The following is a 19722-nucleotide window of genomic DNA, read 5'->3' on the forward strand; positions in this document are numbered from 1 at the left end:
TCCTTGGCCTCCCTTTAAAAAAATCCTCCTTTCTTTCTTGTTTCATGTTTCTCAAATTTCCAGGTAAAGCCTAACATTTGTATTCTGAATTAGGAAGAAAAAGAAAACAGAACTATTTTTCCTTTTAAAACATCTAAGTGTGGACATGACCTGCACAGACATTTCGATGGCATAGGGTAGGGAGGGACAATAATGAGAAAAGACCCCAAACTAGAAAGTTCTTTCGTACATTTGCAGTGAAACTGTCCAGGCAAGAGTTCTGGATTTTGTAACGGAATTGCATTATAGTAGCATGGTTTGGCAGTTACGGTTTATGTAGTTTTTTTTCTTTTGTTGGAATAAGGACGGCAATTTCCATGCCCTATTTGTCTATATTTATTAGTACCACATGCAAACAACATATTTTAAAAAATCCAGGTCAAGAAAGGGAAAAAGTAACTCTTAGAAAAATATGACTCATCCTTGCTGCACGTACAAACTTTTCTCAGTAGGAAATTACTAACTTGAAGCCACTTGCAAATCTGAGGCTTTGAAGGGAGGAAAAATAAGAGTAAGAGTTATTCCCCGAACAGCTTGACTCATGTGTCTTCTACCTTTTTATATTTTAAACTATATTTTGTCAAAATCTTGCAAGTTTTTTTTTTTTTTTCTTTCTTTATAGTTGCTGTTAGTGCCTTGGGTGTCCTGGCATGGAAAAACACAAAAACTTCTTTTTTTATTTTGAAACAGTCTCACTCTGTCAACCAGGCTGGAGTGCAGAAGCCCGATCTCAACTCACTGCAGCCTTGACCTCCTGGGCACAAGTGATTCTTCTGCCTCAGCCCCCCAAGTAGCTGGGACTATAGGCAGGCACCATCATGCTTGGCTAATTTTTGTGTTTTTAATAGAGACAGGGTTTCACCCTGTTGCCCAGGTGGGTCTTGAACTCCTGAGCTCAAGCGAGCCATCTGCCTCAGCCTCCCAAAGTGCTGGGATTACTGGTGTGAGCCACTGCGCCCTGCCTTCTTTTTTTTTTGTTAGTGGCCAGTTACTAGAACAAAAACTATTATAGGAAATGTGAAACATACACAGAGGTGGAAAAATAGTGGGTGAATCCCCATATGCCATTACCCAGTTCAGCAGCTGTCTATGACAGGCCATTCCTGTCTCATCTAACTTCCCATCCCATCCCCACTGGATTAATTTTATGAAAATCCCAGACATGCTTCAACTACAAATATTAATATTTTAGTGTATTTCTCTAAGAGATAAGGACTCTTAAAAACCCAACCCATGATGCCAATTTCATACCTAGAAAACTCAATGGTAATCATTTCATGTTTTGAACTATCTAGGCAGTTTTTACATTTCCCCAGTCGTAGTGTAACACTTTCATTTTATTTTTAAAATTTTTTTTAATGTTTTTTGAGACAGAGTCTCACTCCATCACTCAGGCCGGAGTGCAGTGACGTGGATCTCAGCTCACGGCAACCTCTGCCTCCTGGGTTCAAGTGATTCTTGTGCCTCAGCCTCCCAAGTTAGCTGGAATTACAGATGTGTGCCACCATACCTGGCTAATTTTTGTATTTTTAGTAGAGATGGGGTTTTGCCATGTTGGCCAGGCTGGTCTCAAACTCCTGAACAAAAGTGATCTGCCTCCCTCAGCCTCCCAAAATGCTGGGATTAAAGGTGTGAACCACCGTGCCGGGCCCAAGCTTTTTATTTTTTCTTTTTCTTTTTCTTTTCTTTTTTTTTTTTTGAGACGGAGTCTCGCTCTGTCACCCAGGCTGGAGTGCAGTGGCCGGATCTCAGCTCACTGCAAGCTCCGCCTCCCGGGTTCACGCCATTCTCCTGCCTCAGCCTCCCGAGTAGCTGGGACTACAGGCGCCCGCCACCTCGCCCGGCTAGTTTTTGTATTTTTTAGTAGAGACGGGGTTTCACCGTGTTAGCCAGGATGGTCTCGATCTCTTGACCTCGTGATCCGCCCGTCTCGGCCTCCCAAAGTGCTGGGATTACAGGCTTGAGCCACCGCGCCCGGCCATTTTTTATTTTTATTTTTCAAGACAGGATCTTGCTCTGTTGCCTAGGCTGGAGTGCAGTAATGCAAATGTGGCTCACTGCAGCCTTGACCTCCTGGGCTCAAGTGATCCTCCTGCCTAGCCACCCATGTAGCCACCCATGTAATCTGAATTGAGATTACAGGTGCCCGCCACCACACCCAGTTCATTTTTCTGTACTTTTAGTAGAGACGGAGTTTCACCATGTTGGCCAGGCTGGTCTCAAACTCCTGACCTCAAATAATCCGCCTACCTTGGCCTCCTAAAGTGCTGGCATTACAGGCATGAGCCATGACGCCTGGACCCCATGTAGGTGGGACCACAGGTGCATGCCACCATGTCCAACCAATTATTTTATTTTATTTTTTTACAGAGATGGGGTCTCACTTTGTTGCCCAGGCTGGTCTCAAACTCTTGGACTCAAGTGAGCCCCCTGCCTTGGCCTCCCAAAGTGCTGGGATTACAGGCATGAGCCACTGTGCTCAGCCATTTTAAGCCATTGGTTTGTCTGAGTCAGGAACCAAACAAGATTGATATGTCTCTTCAGTCTCTCTTAACCTAGATGTTGTCCTCCCTCTTTTTACTCCTTGCATTGTGTTGTTGAAGAAACTGGACAGTGTGTCCTTTACAGTTTCCCACACTTTGGATTTTGCTGTGTGTCTCCCTAAAGTGTGGTTCTGCGTGTCCCTCTGTCCCTCATGGGCAGATCTAGAGGCTGAGACTGACTTTGGTTCTTTTTTTTCTCTGGTGTGGTGATGTGTGTTTCCATCAGGAGGCACCTGGTGTCTGTATGCTGGCTTTTAAAGGGCTGTCTTTCAAAGGGCACAGTCCCTGGGACTTCCCAGAGTCTTTTTCCCTAGATTCTCATATTCAGCCTTACTGCTGTCTGTTGACCTCCATCAAGTAGTATTAGAAGGTATCGGTAACCAGTTATTACTTAGAACAGAAGGGTTCAGTCGTATAGCTGAAGAAGTATGTTTGCTGATTACTGAAGTTAGCATGAGCTCAGGCCTTTGACTTTCTCGGTGAAACCTAAGCCTCTGCCAGCTGATTATTTTCATTATATATGTTCCATTTAGTCCTAATTGAATCAGACTTCCTCTAGCCATGCTCTAAATTGGCACGGTTTGCAGCCCCTGCCTATGACTTGCCCAAAGCTTTGATTCCAAGACATCAGTGGGCCTGTGGGGCCTGGCTGATGTGCTTGGTGGGGAGTCCTGGGGCTTTCTAACTCATGCTAGGGAGGAGGCCAGGGTGGAATCTTCTTAGACACAGTGTTTCTTAAAGACACTGCCATCGCCTTTGCCCAAACAACCATCTGCTCTCGCCTGGATTACCACAGTGACCTCCTACCTGGTCTTGTGTACCTCAGCCCTTCTCCCGTAGCCAGACTGACTGTGCTGCAGCAGGAATCAGGTCACTTCCTTGCTCAAAACCCTGTAACGGAGCCCCATCCCATGTTGAGCAATTGTGAGGACCTTGCCCCAAGGCCTGACTTGGAGGCTCTGGTTACCTCTTGCCCTCATCTGCTCCTCTCTTCCCTCACTCCACTCCAGCTGCCCTGGCCTCCCTGCCATTCCCCAGACATGCTAGGCATGCTCTCATCTAGCACCTCTGGGCTTGCTTTTTCCTCTGCCTAGAATATTCTTCCTCCAGATACCCACATGGCTTCCCCTATCCTTTACTCTTTGCTCAATTGTCACCTTCCCGGGGAGGTTTTTCTTCTCTACCCCACATCCTCTCCCAGCTTAGCATTCTTCATCCCCCTCCTTTTATTTTTTCCTATTGCACTTGCCACCTTCTTTTTAAATTTTTTTTATTTCATTAAAATTTTTTTTTTTAGGTTTTTTGTTTTTGTTTTTTTTTTTTTTGAGATGGAGTTTTGCTCTTGTTGCCCAGGCTGTAGTGAATGGCACAATCTCGGCTCACCACAACCTCTGCTTCCCGGGTTCAAGCGATTCTCCTGCCTCAGCCTCCCGAGTAGTTGGGATTACAGGTGCCCGCCACCACACCCAGCTCATTTTTCTGTATTTTTAGTAGAGACGGGGTTTCACCATGTTGGCCAGGCTGGTCTCAAACTCCTGACCTCAAATGATCCGCCTGCCTCGGCCTCCCAAAGTCCTGGGATTACAGGCATGAGCCATGGTGCCCAGCCTGCACTTGCCACCTTCTAACAGATTATGCAATTTACTTTTTTTTTTTAAAGAAGAAAAGAAAAGACATTGCTTATTGTCTGTTTCTTCCAAGTAGAATGTAAATGCTCTAGGAGCACAGATTTTTGCCTATCTTGTTCCTGTTGAATCACAGTAACTAGAATAGTAGGTACTCAAGGCACAGATGTGAACAGCACGAATGCAGATAGAACAGGGCCTGATGAGCTTGAGAGGAGCTGGTGAGCTTCCTATATGCTAAATCAGATTCCAGTTATGGAAATGGACTCACTAAACCTACTTTTTCATGGGTTTCTTGATTTTGAGCAATGCCTCTAAAGGCAGCAGGAAGACATACTGGAAGAGAAAGGGCCTCTGTAGAGCCGTCCGCACAGCTGTAGTGAAAACAGAGGGCCCCAGAGGTGAGGTGGCTAAGACTGCTATTTATAACTAAGGTTCTAGTATATGTTTTCCAGCCACGCTTACGCCTTTCAGCCTCCCCTGTATGCACGAATCTGTCACTCAATTAGCTAACGGTTTCTTTAGTCCCATTGTATATTATAGGGCTCCTCTGGCTCAATTTTTTAAAAAAGTGAATAATGAGGTGTTCTGTTCTCTGAAGTTTAATTTTTTAAATAACCTTGCCAATTAAAAAAAAAAACCTTTCCCCAATGTTTAATTATGAAATTTGCAAACATACAGAAGAATTGAAAGAGTGATACAGTGAACACTCAAATGCCATCCACCTATTTCTGGCACTTGTTAACATTTTTTTGCCAAATTTGTTTTGTCTGTATGTTATTATAGTGTATGGCTGGGTGTATTTTTTTTCCTGAGCCGTTTGAAGATAAATTGCAGATATCGTGACACTTTACTCCCTAAAACTTCACCCTATTCTTCTAAAAAGTCACTTGAAAATAAATGCGTGTATCATTCTCATCTACTCTTGCATCTCCCAGGAATAAGACATTCTCATATAAAACCAAAGTGAATTTTTTTTTTTTTTTTTGAGACGGAGTCTTGCTCTGTTGCCCAGGCTGGAGTACAGTGGTGTGATCTCGGCTCACTGCAAGCTCTGCCTCCTGGGTTCACGCCATTCTCCCGCCTCAGCCTCCCAAGTAGCTGGGACTACAGGCACCCGCCACCACGCCTGGCTAACTTTCCGAATTTTTAGTAGAGATGGGGTTTCACTGTATTAGCCAGGATGGTCTCGATCTCCTGACCTCGTGATCTGCCAGTCTCGGCCTCCCAAAGTGCTGGGATTACAGGCGTGAGCCACCACGCCCAGCCTTTTTTTTATTTTTGAGACAGAGCCTTGCTCTGTTGCCCAGGCTGGAATGTAGTGGCACGATCCTGGCTCACTGCAACCTCCGCCTGCAGGGTTTAAGTGATTCTCCTGCCTCAGCCTCCCAAGTAGTTGGGATTACAGATGCGTGTCACCACGCCTGGCTAATTTTTGTATTTTTAGTAGAGATGGGGTTTCACCATGTTGGCCAGGCTGATTTCGAACTCCTGAGCTCAGGTGATCCACCCACCTCGGCCTCCCAAAGTGCTGGGATTACAGATGTGAGCCACTATGCCTGTCTGTAAAACCATAGTACTGCTATTAAACCTAAGAACTTTAACAATAATTTCAAACATCATCTAATATTCAGTTTGTATGCAAATTTCTCCACATATCCCAAGAATATAGCTTTTTCTTTTTTTTTTTTGAGACGGAGTCTCGCGCTGTGTCACCCAGGCTGGAGTGCAGTGGCGCGATCTCGGCTCACTGCAAGCTCCGCCTCCCAGGTTCAGGCCATTCTCCTGCCTCAGCCTCCGAGTAGCTGGGACTACAGGCGCCCGCCACCACGCCCGGCTAGTTTTTTGTATTTTTAGTAGAGACGGGGTTTCACCATGTTAGCCAGGATGGTCTCGATCTCCTGACCTCGTGATCCGCCCGCCTCGGCCTCCCAAAGTGCTGGGATTACAGGCTTGAGCCACCGCGCCCGGCCCAGAATATAGCTTTTTCAAACCAAGGTTTAGTCAAAAATTCATGCATGGCATTTGTTGGTTTTCTTTAAATCTAGAGGAGTCTCCATCCTGCCTCTTTTTTTTTTTCTTTAAATGAATTTAATGACATTGACTTTTTCAGGAGTCTGGGACAGTTGTCGTATGGATGTCCCACATTCTGGCGTCTGATTGCTTCCTCATGGTATCGTTTGACGTTTCTCCATCCCCCTCTTTCACATGAAGCCTGTGGCGTCAGGTTGCCTTGCTCTCAGTGACAGTAAATTAGATCACTTGGTTATCATGGTGATAGCCAGAGGTCTCAAATAGAACAGAGGAGGGTTATGTTCTCAAAAGTTTAGTTTAAAGAAAAAAGGCCCTCCCCCTCCCTATTGGCTATTTAAATTAAAATTAAATTAATTTATTTTTTGAGACAGGGTCTCACTCTGTCACCCAGGCTGGAGTGCAGTGGCGCAGTCTTGGCTCCCTGCAATGTCTGCCCCAACCCAGGCTCAAGCAATCCTCCCACCTCAGCCTCCCGGGCAGTGGGGACCACAGGTACACCCCGCCAGGCCTGGCTAATTTTTTGTATTTTTAATAGAGACAGGGTCTCACCATGTTGCCCAGGATGGTCTCGAACTCCTGAGCTTAAGCGACCCACCCATCTCAGCCCATCTCAGCCTCCCAAAAGGCTGGGATTACAGGCATGATCCACCATGCCCAGTCCTATTTTATGTTTTTGAGACGGAGTCTCATTCTGGTTGCTTAGGTTGGAGTACAGTGGCGTGATGTTGGCTCACTGCAGCCTCGACCTCCCGTGCTCAGGTGATTCTCCCACCTCAGCCTCCTCAGTATCTGGGACTACAGTAGCCTACCACCACATCCAGCTAATTTTTGGTATTTTTATTGGAGATGGGGTTTTGCCATCTTGCCCAGGCTGGTCTTGAACTCCTGGACTCAAGCAATCCACCCTCCTTGGCCTCCCAAAGTGCTGGGATTAACAGGCATGAGCCATTGAGCTTGGCTTGCTCCTTTTAATTAACTTTTTTGTAGTGACAAAGTCTCACTGTGTTACTCATGCTTGTCTTGAACTCCTGGCCTCAAGTGACCGTCCTACCTCAGCCTCCCAAAGTGCTGGGATTATAGGCATGAGCCGCCGCACCCAGCCCATTGACACTTTTTGAAGGCAAAGTGTGTCTCAATGTGTTGTATGGTGGCTTCTGAGCCTTCAAATATATAATGACTCCACTGGAGACAATGAGTAGATAAACTAGATAGAAGAGCTAACTTGGATCCTTGGGACGAGACCATGGAGAGGAAAATGCAGGCTATCTCTCTGGCTTCTGTCCAAGGCCCATGGCACTGTGACTGTCACAGGGGTAGAAATGAGCAGCGAGAGGCCTTGGGTTCCTCCACTCTCCTGTTGAACATTATCAGTCCTCCAGGAAGGAGGAAAAAAAGTGTCCACACTCCATTTATGAAATGACGACCTTTGAGGTGTCAGGACAGGAATCAAGGAGCCCTTCTGGAATGCTCATCCCTCAGCACACTTCCAACAGTGGTCTGTGTACTGGAGCCAGAGGCTGGGCGCCTTTAGGAGATGACCTGAAAACAAGATAAAAAGACAGTTTGTCTGCGTGATGGGTCTGTGGCTTACCTTGGAAGATTCTGTGGTCACAGCCCAAAAAAGTCTCAGAAGGACCAGAAGGATCAAGAGAAGAATGACTAAAATGAATGAAGGCTAGGGTGCAGTGGCTCACTCCTGGAATCCCAGCACTTTGGGAGGCCGAGGTGGGAGGATTGCTTGAGGCCAGGAGTTCGAGACCAGCCTGGGCAAATAGTGAACCACGTCTCTATTAAAAAAAATTAAAAAATAAAACAAAAAACAAATACGGTGAATGAGAAATTAGACCAAGAGGAATTAGGACTCTTCAGCCTAAAAACAGGAAAGTCAACAGGAAGATGATAAAAATGACAGCTTATTAGGAGCTCAGTAGGTGCCATTTACTTCTTTGCAAGAGTCCTCTGAAAAAGGTGCCATGATTTCCCCTGTTTTGCAAGTAGGGAGACCGATGCTCAGTTTAGGTCATTTGCTTCTTGCTGCACAGCTCTCAGGGACTGTGAATTAAACTCAGAGTGCTTGACCACACCCCCTCTTAACCCATGTGCTTAATATCCCTACTGCCAGAGACTTAGGCACTGGATCTTGGCATAATGGAGTAGGGAAACCCTCCTTGACTTAAAAGAGAAAAAAAAAAAAAGCCCACAATAATCAACATTTATGATCGCACAGTTTCAGGGGGCTAGATTTGGCAGCAGCTTAGCTGGGCAGCCTGGCCTGGGATCTCTCCCGAGGCTGCATTCAGGATGTGGACTAAGTTGTAGGGTTAGGCTCTGCTGGGGCTGGAGCAGGTGCTTCCCAAGTGGCCACTCCCAGGGATGACAAGTGGTGGCTGGGGGTTGAAAGGCCTCAGTTCCTTTCCATACTCCTTAGCTTTTGAAGGAACTCATTTCCTTTGGAAACTACAAGTGTTATTTTATAGAAACGTTTAGTACTCACCAAGGCCCTCAGTGTAACTGGCTGAAAATAGCAGCAGACTCACTCAAAAAAGAGTTGGAGAGATCCATGGCAGGGAAGAGAGATTAAGGGAAGGTAGAGCACTTAGGAGAGCTTGAAAACCAAAGGGTAACTGGTTTCTATCTTATTATAATAGATCCTTGAATTGATCTAGAATTTTCTGCTAAGTTCTTAAAGGGTTGTATCTGTAGAGGGATTTAGAGCTGTCTTTTTTACGGGGGTGGAGGAAAGGGGGGTTATCTGTAGAAAATGCTCAAATTTACCTTAGTGTGCTTATGGAGACATTTATACATACTCTACCTTGTTCTAGAAAACAGGTAAGATAGCTTATTATTGTGCAGTAGCAACTAAGAAATAAAACAAGGTGTTGGACTGGGTAGGGCGGGTGGGGAGGGAGGTTCAGATACGTGGCACTTGCCTGGTCTGGTTTTGTAAGATGTGGTGTGGACAGACCCTGTGGAAATCCTCATAAAGGCTGATTCCCTTTTGGTAATTGTTTAACAGCCCTGAACTAAAGGCCGTAGCTCCTGGCTGGACTGAACTGAAGGGAACTGAAGTATTCAGTGTGGACTAAACACTTAACTAGACAGAAGCTATTCAGCACAGCCAAGTTCAGTAGCAGGGTGGAGGGTGTGTGTGCAGCAGTTTCTAGCCTGCCTAGGGCTTGGTGCTTCTGCCTCCAGTCAGTTTGTTCTGTTTTTTTTTGCTACAGTCACCCACAGGACTGAATCTACCTGGTATCCTTGGGGGCAGGGTGCTCTGGGCCACTTCTCACCTCTCTCTCCTTGAGTCAGTGATGGGGCCAATTAGCCTGCATTGAAGTTTCATTGTTGTAACTTTTTTCCCTTATTTCAAGGCAATACATTTTCAGGATTGAAAATTTAAAATAACAACAGTATGTTTTAGCACAAATAAGAAAAGAATAAGCCCCTGCAATCCCTCTCCAGATGGAGATGTCTCCTGTTGACAGTTCCTTAGGGTCTCTTTGGTTTCTATGGGCAGGGGGATATTACTTGCAACTATTTCTTCATCTGTACACCATCAGTATCCCTGTGGTTTTCTCACAGTCCTGCAAGTGTAAACAAACTAATACATCAGTAATGTGGAAATTATGTTGCTGATCTGGTGATATGAAATGTTTAGAAAGAGTACACCTTCCCCTCCAACCTGATACAACAGTGATTTCATTAGACATATTCCTTCCCACTCTTTGTTCCATGCCACGAGGCAAAATTTGAAGATGTGGGGAAAGCATTCTCAGGGAAGCCAGCGAAGGTGAAATGGGAGCTTCTAATTTAGAGAATCTTAACTTGGGGTGCATTTGCTTTAGCCCATCCATGTTGCCTTTTGTACCCCACAGTGGAGAACACGCAGCTGACCCTGAACCTGCAGACGGAGAACAAAGGCAGTGTTGTCTCAGGCGGAGAGCTGACAATTTTCCTGGACGGGCCGACTGTTGATCTGGGAAGTGTGCCTAATGGCAGTGCTGTGACAGACGGTGAGTGCCGCCCTGCTCCTCAGGGCTGTGCCGGGACGGGGTGGGGCTGGGCAGGGGCCAGGAGGTGCTGAGAGCTTGGTTCTCTACTAGGCGTCTTGGTTTGATTACCACTCAGCCTGGCCCTTAGCTAGCCCCGACTCTTCTTAGCACCGTGGATCAATATCACGACATGAATTTTCAAGGGCCACTTTCTGATCAAGGGCCACAGTAAATGTCCAGTCTCTGTAAATTGTGTAATTGTTTGGTTTGATAGCAGAGAAAAACATCTTTCATCCCATGTGGACTTTGGAAAATGAAATATCTTTATCAAATGTGACTTTGGCCCATTTTCCTTCCCAATACAGTTACACTTTTTGGGGAGGTTGAGGGTGTTTTTATGAGAGGCATTGGTTGGGAAGGGGACCCTGTGTTTTCCTAGAGATACACACTAGCAAAATACAGACAGAGCTGGGAATTTGGAGAGTGTCCCCTTCTCTGTCCCGAATATTGGTAGTTTGTTTCTTTTGATCTAGTCTGAAATTAGTCACCTTTGGATCTAGCAGGAAATTATTTCATGAATAATTCTGAGGTCTGAAATGGGTTGGGTTTCTCCATTAATTTTTCCCGTTAAATGTTTTCTTAGATGTGATGTAATCATGGCACTTTCCAGGCACCAAGCAGGATTTCTGTAGCTTCAAAGGGGTGCAATTTGAATTCCAATTCAAGGGCAGTTGGTTGGAATCTCAGTGGCTGGACGGGCCTTGACTGTGGAGAAAAATCCCTTAACTGCACTGATCAGTGCTTGGGGTGCTTTGGTGCTTGGAGAAAAACATGCGTCATTCACTCGTTCAACACATATATACATAATTGTATCCCTGGTATGCACTAGGTCTTAGACCAGGTGCCAGCCGGATGGCAATGGGCCAAATTCACATGGTCTCCACTGCTTGAGGTTTACAGTCTATTTGATGAGGGCAGGGGAAGTTAGACATCAAATGAGTAAACACACAGGTAATTACATAGCTGTGATTGTGACAAAAGCTATCAGTGAAAACCACAGGGTGGCATGAGATTCCTGTACTTTGTTGGGGGAGATCTCATCTAAATTGAGGGATCAGGGACGGTTTCTCTGAGGAAGCTGAGACCTGGAGGACAAGGAGTTTAGACAGGCCGTGGTGGGGGTGTGGGGTGAAGGGGTGGCTTGGCCTGTGATGGGAACAGAGGCAGTCAGTGTGGTTGGATTATTAGGAGCAAGAAGGAGAGAGAGTGGAGGAGGTGAGGTCGGAGAAACAGGTCAACTCAGATCGTGCAGCCTTGAAGCCCTTGGTAGGGATTTTGAACCTCATCTTGAGAAACAGAAAGTTGTTGAAGGGTTTCTAGCAGAAGACTATGATGATCTGATTTGGCTTTGTAAAAGCTCTCTGGGTGTGTTATGGAGAAATGCCCCCGATTCCTGGCCCCTACTTTGCACGGTTAGCGTTGGTTCTCTATCTCATGTTTTTGAGGCTGAGATTCATGTAATGGATAAGGCAATTTGCTTGTAAGTGCCTTGGATGCTCTTGAATGTCTTGGAGAAGAGAAGCTGTTTCCAAGGTTTGAGCCCCACTGCTCCATGGCATGGATTGGATCCTGTGTGATCATCCCTGTTCCTGTCCTTCTGGTGGCTGCAGCTTGCTGGATGTCCGTATCCTGTGGTGGTGGCAACTCTAACACACAGAGGGAGTTCTGTTCCTGGCTGTCAAATCTCGAACATGAGTTGAGCTCCTCAATGCTTCTGTCTTTTCTTGTGATTGATTCCTTTCTAGGATCACAGCCGCCTTCGAGAGACTCCAGTGGAACAGCGGTAGCTCCAGAGAACCGGCACCAGCCCCCCAGCACAAACTGCTTTGGTGGAAGATCCCGGTAAGACCCCCCTTGGCTATGAGAAAGAGCTGAGAAGATGCTTAGAGCTATTGAAAACATGTTGGGACATGGCGGGGAACATTTTATGGTAGAAACTGTTGGACATTTCCAGAGATCTTGTAACTGACTCAGTGGTGAAGGAGGCTAATAGAGGAGTCCAGAACTCAGGATCCTTTTTTTTTTTTTTTTTTAATTGAATTTAGATTTTTAATTTTTGTTTTTATTTTAGATTCAGGGGGTACATGAACAGGTTTGTTACATGGGTATATTACATGATGTTGAGGTTTGGGCTTCTAATGATCCCATTGCCCAGATAGTGAACATAGTACCTGATTGGTAGTTTTTCAATCCTTGCTCCTCTCTCCTTGTTTTTGGAGTCCCCAGTGTTTATTATTTATATCTTTGTGTTCATGTTTACCCAATGTTTAGCTCCCACTTATAAATGAGAACATGTGGTATTTGGTTTTCTGTTTCTGCATTAATTTGCTTAGGATAATGGCCTCCAGCCTCCGGCTATATTTATGTCGCTGCAAAGGACATGACGTGATTTCATTCTTTTGTTTTGTTTTTTGATATGGGGTCTTACTCTGTTGCCCAGGCTGGAGTGCTGTGGCACCATCACGGCTCATGGCAGGCTTGACCTCCTGAGCTCAAGATGCAGACCCACCTCAGCATCCTAAGTAGCTGAGACCACAGGCATGTGCCACCACGCCTAGCTAATTTTTTAATTTTTCTAGAGATGGGATTTTACCATGTTGCCCAGGCTGGTCTCAAACTCCTGGACTCAACTGATTCTCCTGTCTTGGCCTTCCAAAGTGCTAAGATTATAGGCATAAGCCACTGTGCTATAATCTAGCATAAGCTAAGATTATAGGCTTACTTTTTATTCATTTTTTATGGCTGTGAAAGAATTCAGGATTCTTAGAAGGGTCAGAGGCTCCTTGACGAAGATTGGGACTGGCTAAGTAGGTTATTGGATCAAAGAACCGTCGAACAGGAAACTCGACTGCTCTTTTGTATGTCAGGTGCTGCTGCCACAGTTATTCTTCCAGGACACACATAGAAATGCTTAGAGCAATGGTTCTTTGTGAGATTTTCTGTCGTGCATTCTGCTTTAGGGGGTGGCCCAGGGTTCCCTTGGAGTGTTGGTTAAGACCTCCTACAGGCCGGGCGCGGTGGCTCACGCCTGTAATCCCAGCACTTTGGGAGGCCGAGGCAGACGGATCACGAGGTCAGGAGATTGAGACCATCCTGGCTAACACGGTGAAACCCCGTCTCTACTAAAAATACAAAAAATTAGCCGGGCGTGGTGGCGGGCGCCTGTAGTCCCAGCTACTCGGGAGGCTGAGGCAGGAGAATGGCATGAACCCGGGAGGCGGAGCTTGCAGTGAGCAGAGATCATGCCACTGCACTCCAGCCTGGGCGACAGAGCGAGACTCCGTCTCAAAAAAAAAAAAAAAAAAAAAAAAAAGACCTCCTACACTTAGAGTCCAAATATTATACTTGTTATACATTTTACAAATGAAGTAATTTAATTTACCGAAATTCCCATTTTATACCTGTGTTAGTGGTGCAAACTAATTTCCATGGTAACTGAACATCTAGCCAGGAAAATAACTCTAAGTATAGAGAGATGAGGGAGAGGGTTCGCACCTTTGTTTATTGTTTATTGCATGTGCAAAATCCCCAGATATTTAAAGGACATTTTGAGGAAAATAATCTTAAAAGTACGAACTACAAATGTGTTTGTAAATCTTTATTACTTGCAGAGAGTAGGTAAGTAACTGGCAGTAAAAATCTTCCTAAATGAGGCCAGGCACAGTGGCTCATGCCTGTAATTCCAGCTCTTTTGGAAGATCAAGGTGGGAGGATCACTTGAGGCCAGGAGTTCCAAGACCAGCCTGGGCAACATAGGGAGACTCGGTCTCTATAAAAGATAGAAAAATGAGCTGGGCATGGTAGTGTGTGCCTGTAGTCCCAGCTACTTGGGAGGCTGAGGTAGGAGGATTGCTTGAGCCCAAGAGTTTGAGGCTGCAGCTGCACTGAGCTAGCAACAAGGCACTACACTATAGCCTCGGTAACAGAGTGAGACTATGTTTGGTTAAAAAAAAAAACCAAAAAACCAAAAAACTTCCCAAACAGATCCCAGGGAGGGGGAATAATGCTTTGAGAAATGGAATATGATTTTAGCCAATACCCGCAACATCTTAAAAGATCCCTCTGAGGACAGCCGTCAGCTTCTCCGGATTTGATTGTTTTATGGGCTTATGAGGTTGCAGTGACTGGCAGGTGGCGGGAGCAAGACAAGATGTACATTCGGATCTTTTTTCCGTACCCTTATTAGAAGCAGAGATGCCATTTCCCCATTCTCTTTTTTCCAAGTCACTGTAAAGGCGTTGCCTCGCTCCCGAAGACCAGTCATGTTTTCTGTGTCTCGGTAGGTGACTTACAATAGTTGGGTCTCACGGGGTGACGAATGACAGTGTAATTGGCAAATCTTTTGTCAACAAAGCCATGATGGGCACCTGGAACTGGAGGAAACAGTTTCTTAAGCTAGAACAGCGGTGGGCGAGGAATACTTGAACATTTCACTCTTTAGAGAGGGAAGAATACTTGAGTGAAATCACTCTTTAGAGAGTGATGCCTTCTCAGCTTTGGTGCTAGTAACTGCATCTTAGTCTTTTAGCTGAGTTGGAAAATTTGTCTCAGACACACCCATATCACTTAATTTGGGGCTCAAAGTCAGATTCAGCTCTTAACAAGTTTGGATCTAAATTCTTGACCTATTTACTGGTCTCTGAATTCCTCCAGTTCATCGACCTTGCAATTCAGAGATCCTGTTAAAACTTATTTGTTGTCATTGGTGTTGAGAATGACACCAGGTCATTGGTGTCGCAGCAGCCAGGCTGCAACAGGAAATGGGATTCATTTTGGCCCATCACACGTGGTAGACATTCAGTGCTAGTTAGATGGTGAGCAAGGTGCCTTCCAGATAGTGTAAGCCGTATCGGAGTCCTCTGCAGTCTGTTAGCTGCTGCAGGCTTTTACTACGTGTAGCGTCTGAGTTTTCCCGGGCCTCTGCAATTTAGGTAAGTATTCATTCTGCACTCACGTGGAACCTGTTGCCATTCAGCAGGAAACACTTTTGCAAATATTACCCAAAGACTGTCTCTTTGCCTCCTTAAAGCTCCCTTTCCACTTTGCTGTTGCAGGTATGAAGGTCACTGTACACACGTGCTTATCATTGTAGGTGGTGGCTGAGTAGTCTGTTGGATAACGGTGTAGGGCTTTGGAATCAGGAGATGCAGATCGAATCCTGGCCTGTCACTTACTTGCTATGTGATTTTGGATAAGTCACAAAACCTCTCAGATGCCCATTTTTTTTCAGGTGTAAAGTGGGGATATCACCTGCCTCACAGGGTTGTTGCAGGGTTATTGTGGGAATGAACTGAGATAAGGCATGTCAGTCAGAGGGCCTTATGCAACGGGAGCACTCGGTGGAAGTGGCAGTGGGTTTTCTTTGTGTCTGGAGACTGTCGTTTGTGCACACCTACCCCCCTCCCTGCTAAGCCTGGGAAGTGAGGCGTTACCGGTGCATTTACATCAAGGACTGTAGTTGAGAGGTGATGAATCAGACTTTTGGGATCAAGGGCAGTCCTTTGCTGTCCTTGCTTTCTGGGGGCAGAGAGAATGATGGGCTTCTGCCTGCTGCCTCCCAGACTAAATATTTAGCTTTTGCTGTCTGAAGGGTAGGTTTTTCTTGGACTTGGGTGCTATTCACTGTGATCAAACAAAGGTGCTCTGACGTGCCCATGAAGGTGAAGACTCTAATGTCAAAGCAGCCCTTTCCTCTCCTTTTCCCTGCTTGGTAAAGCTGTAGAACTGGAACTGTGAAAGGGTTTTATCTGAGGGGTTCATTCCTCCAAGCTCATCCCACAGAGCACCATTTGCTTGCTAAGCAAGGTCTCGCAGCTCCATTTCTTAGTAGGATCTTGCTTCCTCTTCAGGAATAATCAGATGAAGCCTGGGCACAGTGGCTCACGCCTGTAATCTCAGCTGTCTTGGAGGCTGAGGCGGGCAGATCACTTGAGGTCAGGAGTTTGAGACCAGACTGGCCAACATGGTGAAACCCTGTCTCTACTAAAAGTGCAAAAATTAGCTGGGCATGGTAGTGTGCACCTGTAATCCCAGCTACTTGGGAGGCTGAGGCAGGAGAATTGCCTGAACCTGGGAGACGGAGCTTGCAGTGAGCCGAGATCGTGCCACTGCACTCCAGCCTGGGCGACAGAGTCAGACTCTGTCTTAAAAAAAAAAAAAAATTATCTGGTCTGGCAAATGGAAGCCAGCATGAGACTACCACCAGCAATTCATGTGGCATACATTTGTTTGCCCACAGATTATGTTAATATGGAATCAGAGGTCTGATTGTGTAAAGAAAGAGTTTATATCATAAATTATCATATACTCCTATAATGGAATACTCTCTCATAGTAAAAATAGGTGAAAGATGGTTATATCCATATGGTAAAATCTTAGAAACATAATGTTGAATAAGAGAAGCAGGTCATAGAAAACAGTGTGTAGTATGATGTCATATGTAGAAAGATGAAAAATGCAAAGTCAAACAATACATGTTGTATGCGTACCTTCAAAGGCAGTAAAACTGTAAAAAATGGATGGGGCTGGGTGTGGTGGCTCATGCCTGTAATCCCAGCATTTTGGGAGGCCGAGGTGGGTGGGTCACTTGAGGTCAGGAATTCAAGATCAGCCTGGCCAACATGGTGAAACAACTTCTCTACTAAAAATATAAAAATTAGCTGGGCATGGTGGCATGCATCTGTAATCCCAGCTATTTGGGAGGCTGAGGCAGGAGAATCACTTGAACCCGGGAGGTGGAGGTTGCAGTGAGCTGAGTTTGCACCACTGCACTCCAGCCTAAGTGACGGAGTGAGACTCTGCATCAAAAAAAAAAAAAAAAAAAAAAAAAGAATAATGAACCCTGAGTTCAGGAGGGTGGTTATCTTGGGAGGAGGAAGACAGGTATAATGAGGAAAGAGTACAAAGAAAGTTTCTAAGGTACTGGTCATGTTGTTACTTTGCCTGGGTGATGGGTCCGAAGTGTTCATTATTTTATTCTTCTTCAAACCAAATATATATTTAGAGTCTTGCTCTGTCACCCAGGCTAGAGTGCAATGGCACACTCACAGCTCACTGCAGCCTCAAAATCCTAGGCTCCAGTGATCCTCTTGCTTTAGCCTGCCAAGTAGCTGGCACTACAGGTGTGTGCCAGGCTCCACACCTGCTGCCAGCCTCTATTTATTTATTTATTTATTTATTTATTTATTTGAGATGGAGTCTTGCTCTGTCACCCAGGCTGGAGTGCTGTAGCACGATCTCGGCTCACTACAAATTCCACCTCCTGGGGTCAGGCAGTTCTTCTGTCTCAGCCTCCCGAATAGCCGGGGCTACAGGCACACGCCACCATGCCTGACTAATTTTTGCATTTTTAGTAGAGACAGGTTTCACCATATTGGTCAGGCTGGTCTCAAACTCCTGACCTCAGGTGATCCATGCACCTTGGCCTCTCAAAGTGTTGGGATTACAAGCGTGAGCCACTGTGCCTGGTCTTTTTAATTTTTTAATTTATTTTTCTTAGTTTTTTTATTTTTTTGAGATGGAGTTTCACTCTCGTTGCCCAGGCTGGAGTGCAATGGTGCGATCTCAGCTCACCGCAACTTCTGCCTCCCAGGTTCAAGCTATTCTCCTGCCTCAGCCTCTCGAGTAGCTGCCTGGCTAATTTTGTATTTTTAGTAGAGATGGGGTTTCTCCATGTTGGTCAGGTGGGTCTTGAACTCCTGACCTCAGGTGATCTGCCTGCCTCGGCCTCTTAAAGTGCTGGGATTACAGGCATGATCCACCGTGCCCGGCCGGGCTCTTTTTAATACCACATTCTTGTGGGTTCCCAACAGAGAGAACTCACTCACCCCCGTGAGAGGACATTAATTTTTTCATGAGGGATCCACTCCCATGACCCAAACACTAGGTCTCACCTCCCAACTCTGCCACATTGGGAATCAAATTTCAACATGAATTTTGGTGGGGACAAGCTGCATCCAAACCATAGCAGGGAGTCAAGTTGGAATGAAGCCCACAGGACTGTCTGTGAGTGGAGCTGCTCCTCCTAGCACCTCACGATTTCCTCTGGCTTGAATATCTGCTGCTTCTGTCTAGAATCTCAGTAAAATTTCCATAGTCATACAGGGAAATGGAACAACAACAACAACAACAACAAAAAACGAGAAGAATGCATTTAATTTTCTTTTTGGTTCATAAAATTTTTCATTAATAGGGATTAATGTAAAGGATCTTAGTAGAAGCTGTTGGCTGGGCACCATGGTTCAGCGCATGGACTGGGTTTAATCCCAGTACTTTGGGAGGCTGAGGCGGGTGGATCACCTGAGGTCGGGAGTTCGAGGCCAGCCTGACCAACATGGAGAAACCCTGTCTCTACTAAAAAAAAGAAAAATACAAAATTAACCGGGTGTGGTGGTACCTGCCTGTAATCCCAGCTACTTGGGGGACTGAGGCAGGAGAATCACTTGAATCTAGGAGGCGGAGGTTGTGGTGAGCCCAGATCGCGCCATTGCACTCCAGCCTGGGCAACAAGAGCGAGGCTCCATCTCAAAAAAAAAAAAAATAATAATAAAATAAAAAAGAAGCTGTCTACTATAGCTAGGTGCAATGGCTCATGCCTGTAATACCAGCACTTTGGGAGGCTGAGTTGGGAGGATTGCTTGAGCCTAGGAGTTTGAGGCTATAGTGAGCAAAGATGGAGCCCCTGCAATCCAGCCTGGGCAACGGAGCTAGATGCTGTCTCAAAAAAAAAAAAAAAAAAAGCTATATATAGAGGCTTGAACAATTTATTTTCCTTTCTTAACGTGTATATGTATTTAAGCTATTTTGTTTAAGAGTGCATGTGAACGTGCATGAGATAGAGTGTGTGTGTATATGTGTTTGTGTGTGCGTGTAGGGCTGGGGACCTTGAATTTGCTGGTGGCCATCATCAGCTCTCAGTGGTGGCCAATGTTGGTCACAATCTGCATTTTAACATGTCCTTCCCAGTGATTTTTTTACATGGAAAAGTTTCAGAGCCTCTTAGATAGTTTTCTTTCTCCCTCCTGTACTCTTCTTTTTTGCCCTGCTTTGATGAAAACATATCAGATTTATTGGCTCCCTTGCCTTGGCATTAAAGGCCTCTGAAGATGTAAAAGATCTGTAATCTCGGAGACTTATAAAGCCTAACCGTCTCTGGTGAGCTCTAAATAGATCATCAACTGTGTCTGCAGACAGCCTATCCCAGAAAGGAAAGAAAAATAAACTCAGGCGGGTGTGAGTCCACTGTGAACACTTCAGGAAGTCCTGGGAGGGCCGGGAGAATTGGGAAGCAGAGCTAGCAGGGAGGAGGGGTGGAGGGTGGATGGGATCTGAGCCTTGGGCACTAGGCCATTCTCACAGTCATTGTCAGCTGGCAGTTGCCACCCCTCCTTCCACTGAGGTGACTAAAGGCTGCTTGATTGGGAGCTGCAGTTA

At 45.6% G+C, this 19722-nt stretch overlaps 1 protein-coding gene across 5 annotated transcripts in view; it reads left to right on the forward strand.

Moving 5' to 3' along the window:
- WWP2 (WW domain containing E3 ubiquitin protein ligase 2) overlaps positions 1-19722 on the forward strand; it is a 181301-nt gene that overhangs the window by 68923 nt on the left and 92656 nt on the right. For 4 of the 5 annotated variants that reach the window (XM_025370285.1, XM_025370287.1, XM_025370286.1 and 1 more), the window contains 2 exons: positions 10114-10251; positions 12036-12132. In XM_025370285.1, coding sequence (XP_025226070.1) covers positions 10114-10251; positions 12036-12132 — 235 coding nt within the window. Of the gene's footprint in view, positions 1-8709; positions 8862-10113; positions 10252-12035; positions 12133-19722 lie in introns of those variants that run through there. The other variant, XM_025370290.1, reaches the window with a different exon arrangement.

The sequence above is a fragment of the Theropithecus gelada genome, chromosome 20 (genome assembly GCF_003255815.1).
Source record: "Theropithecus gelada isolate Dixy chromosome 20, Tgel_1.0, whole genome shotgun sequence".
NCBI classification, from domain to species: Eukaryota; Metazoa; Chordata; class Mammalia; order Primates; family Cercopithecidae; genus Theropithecus; species Theropithecus gelada.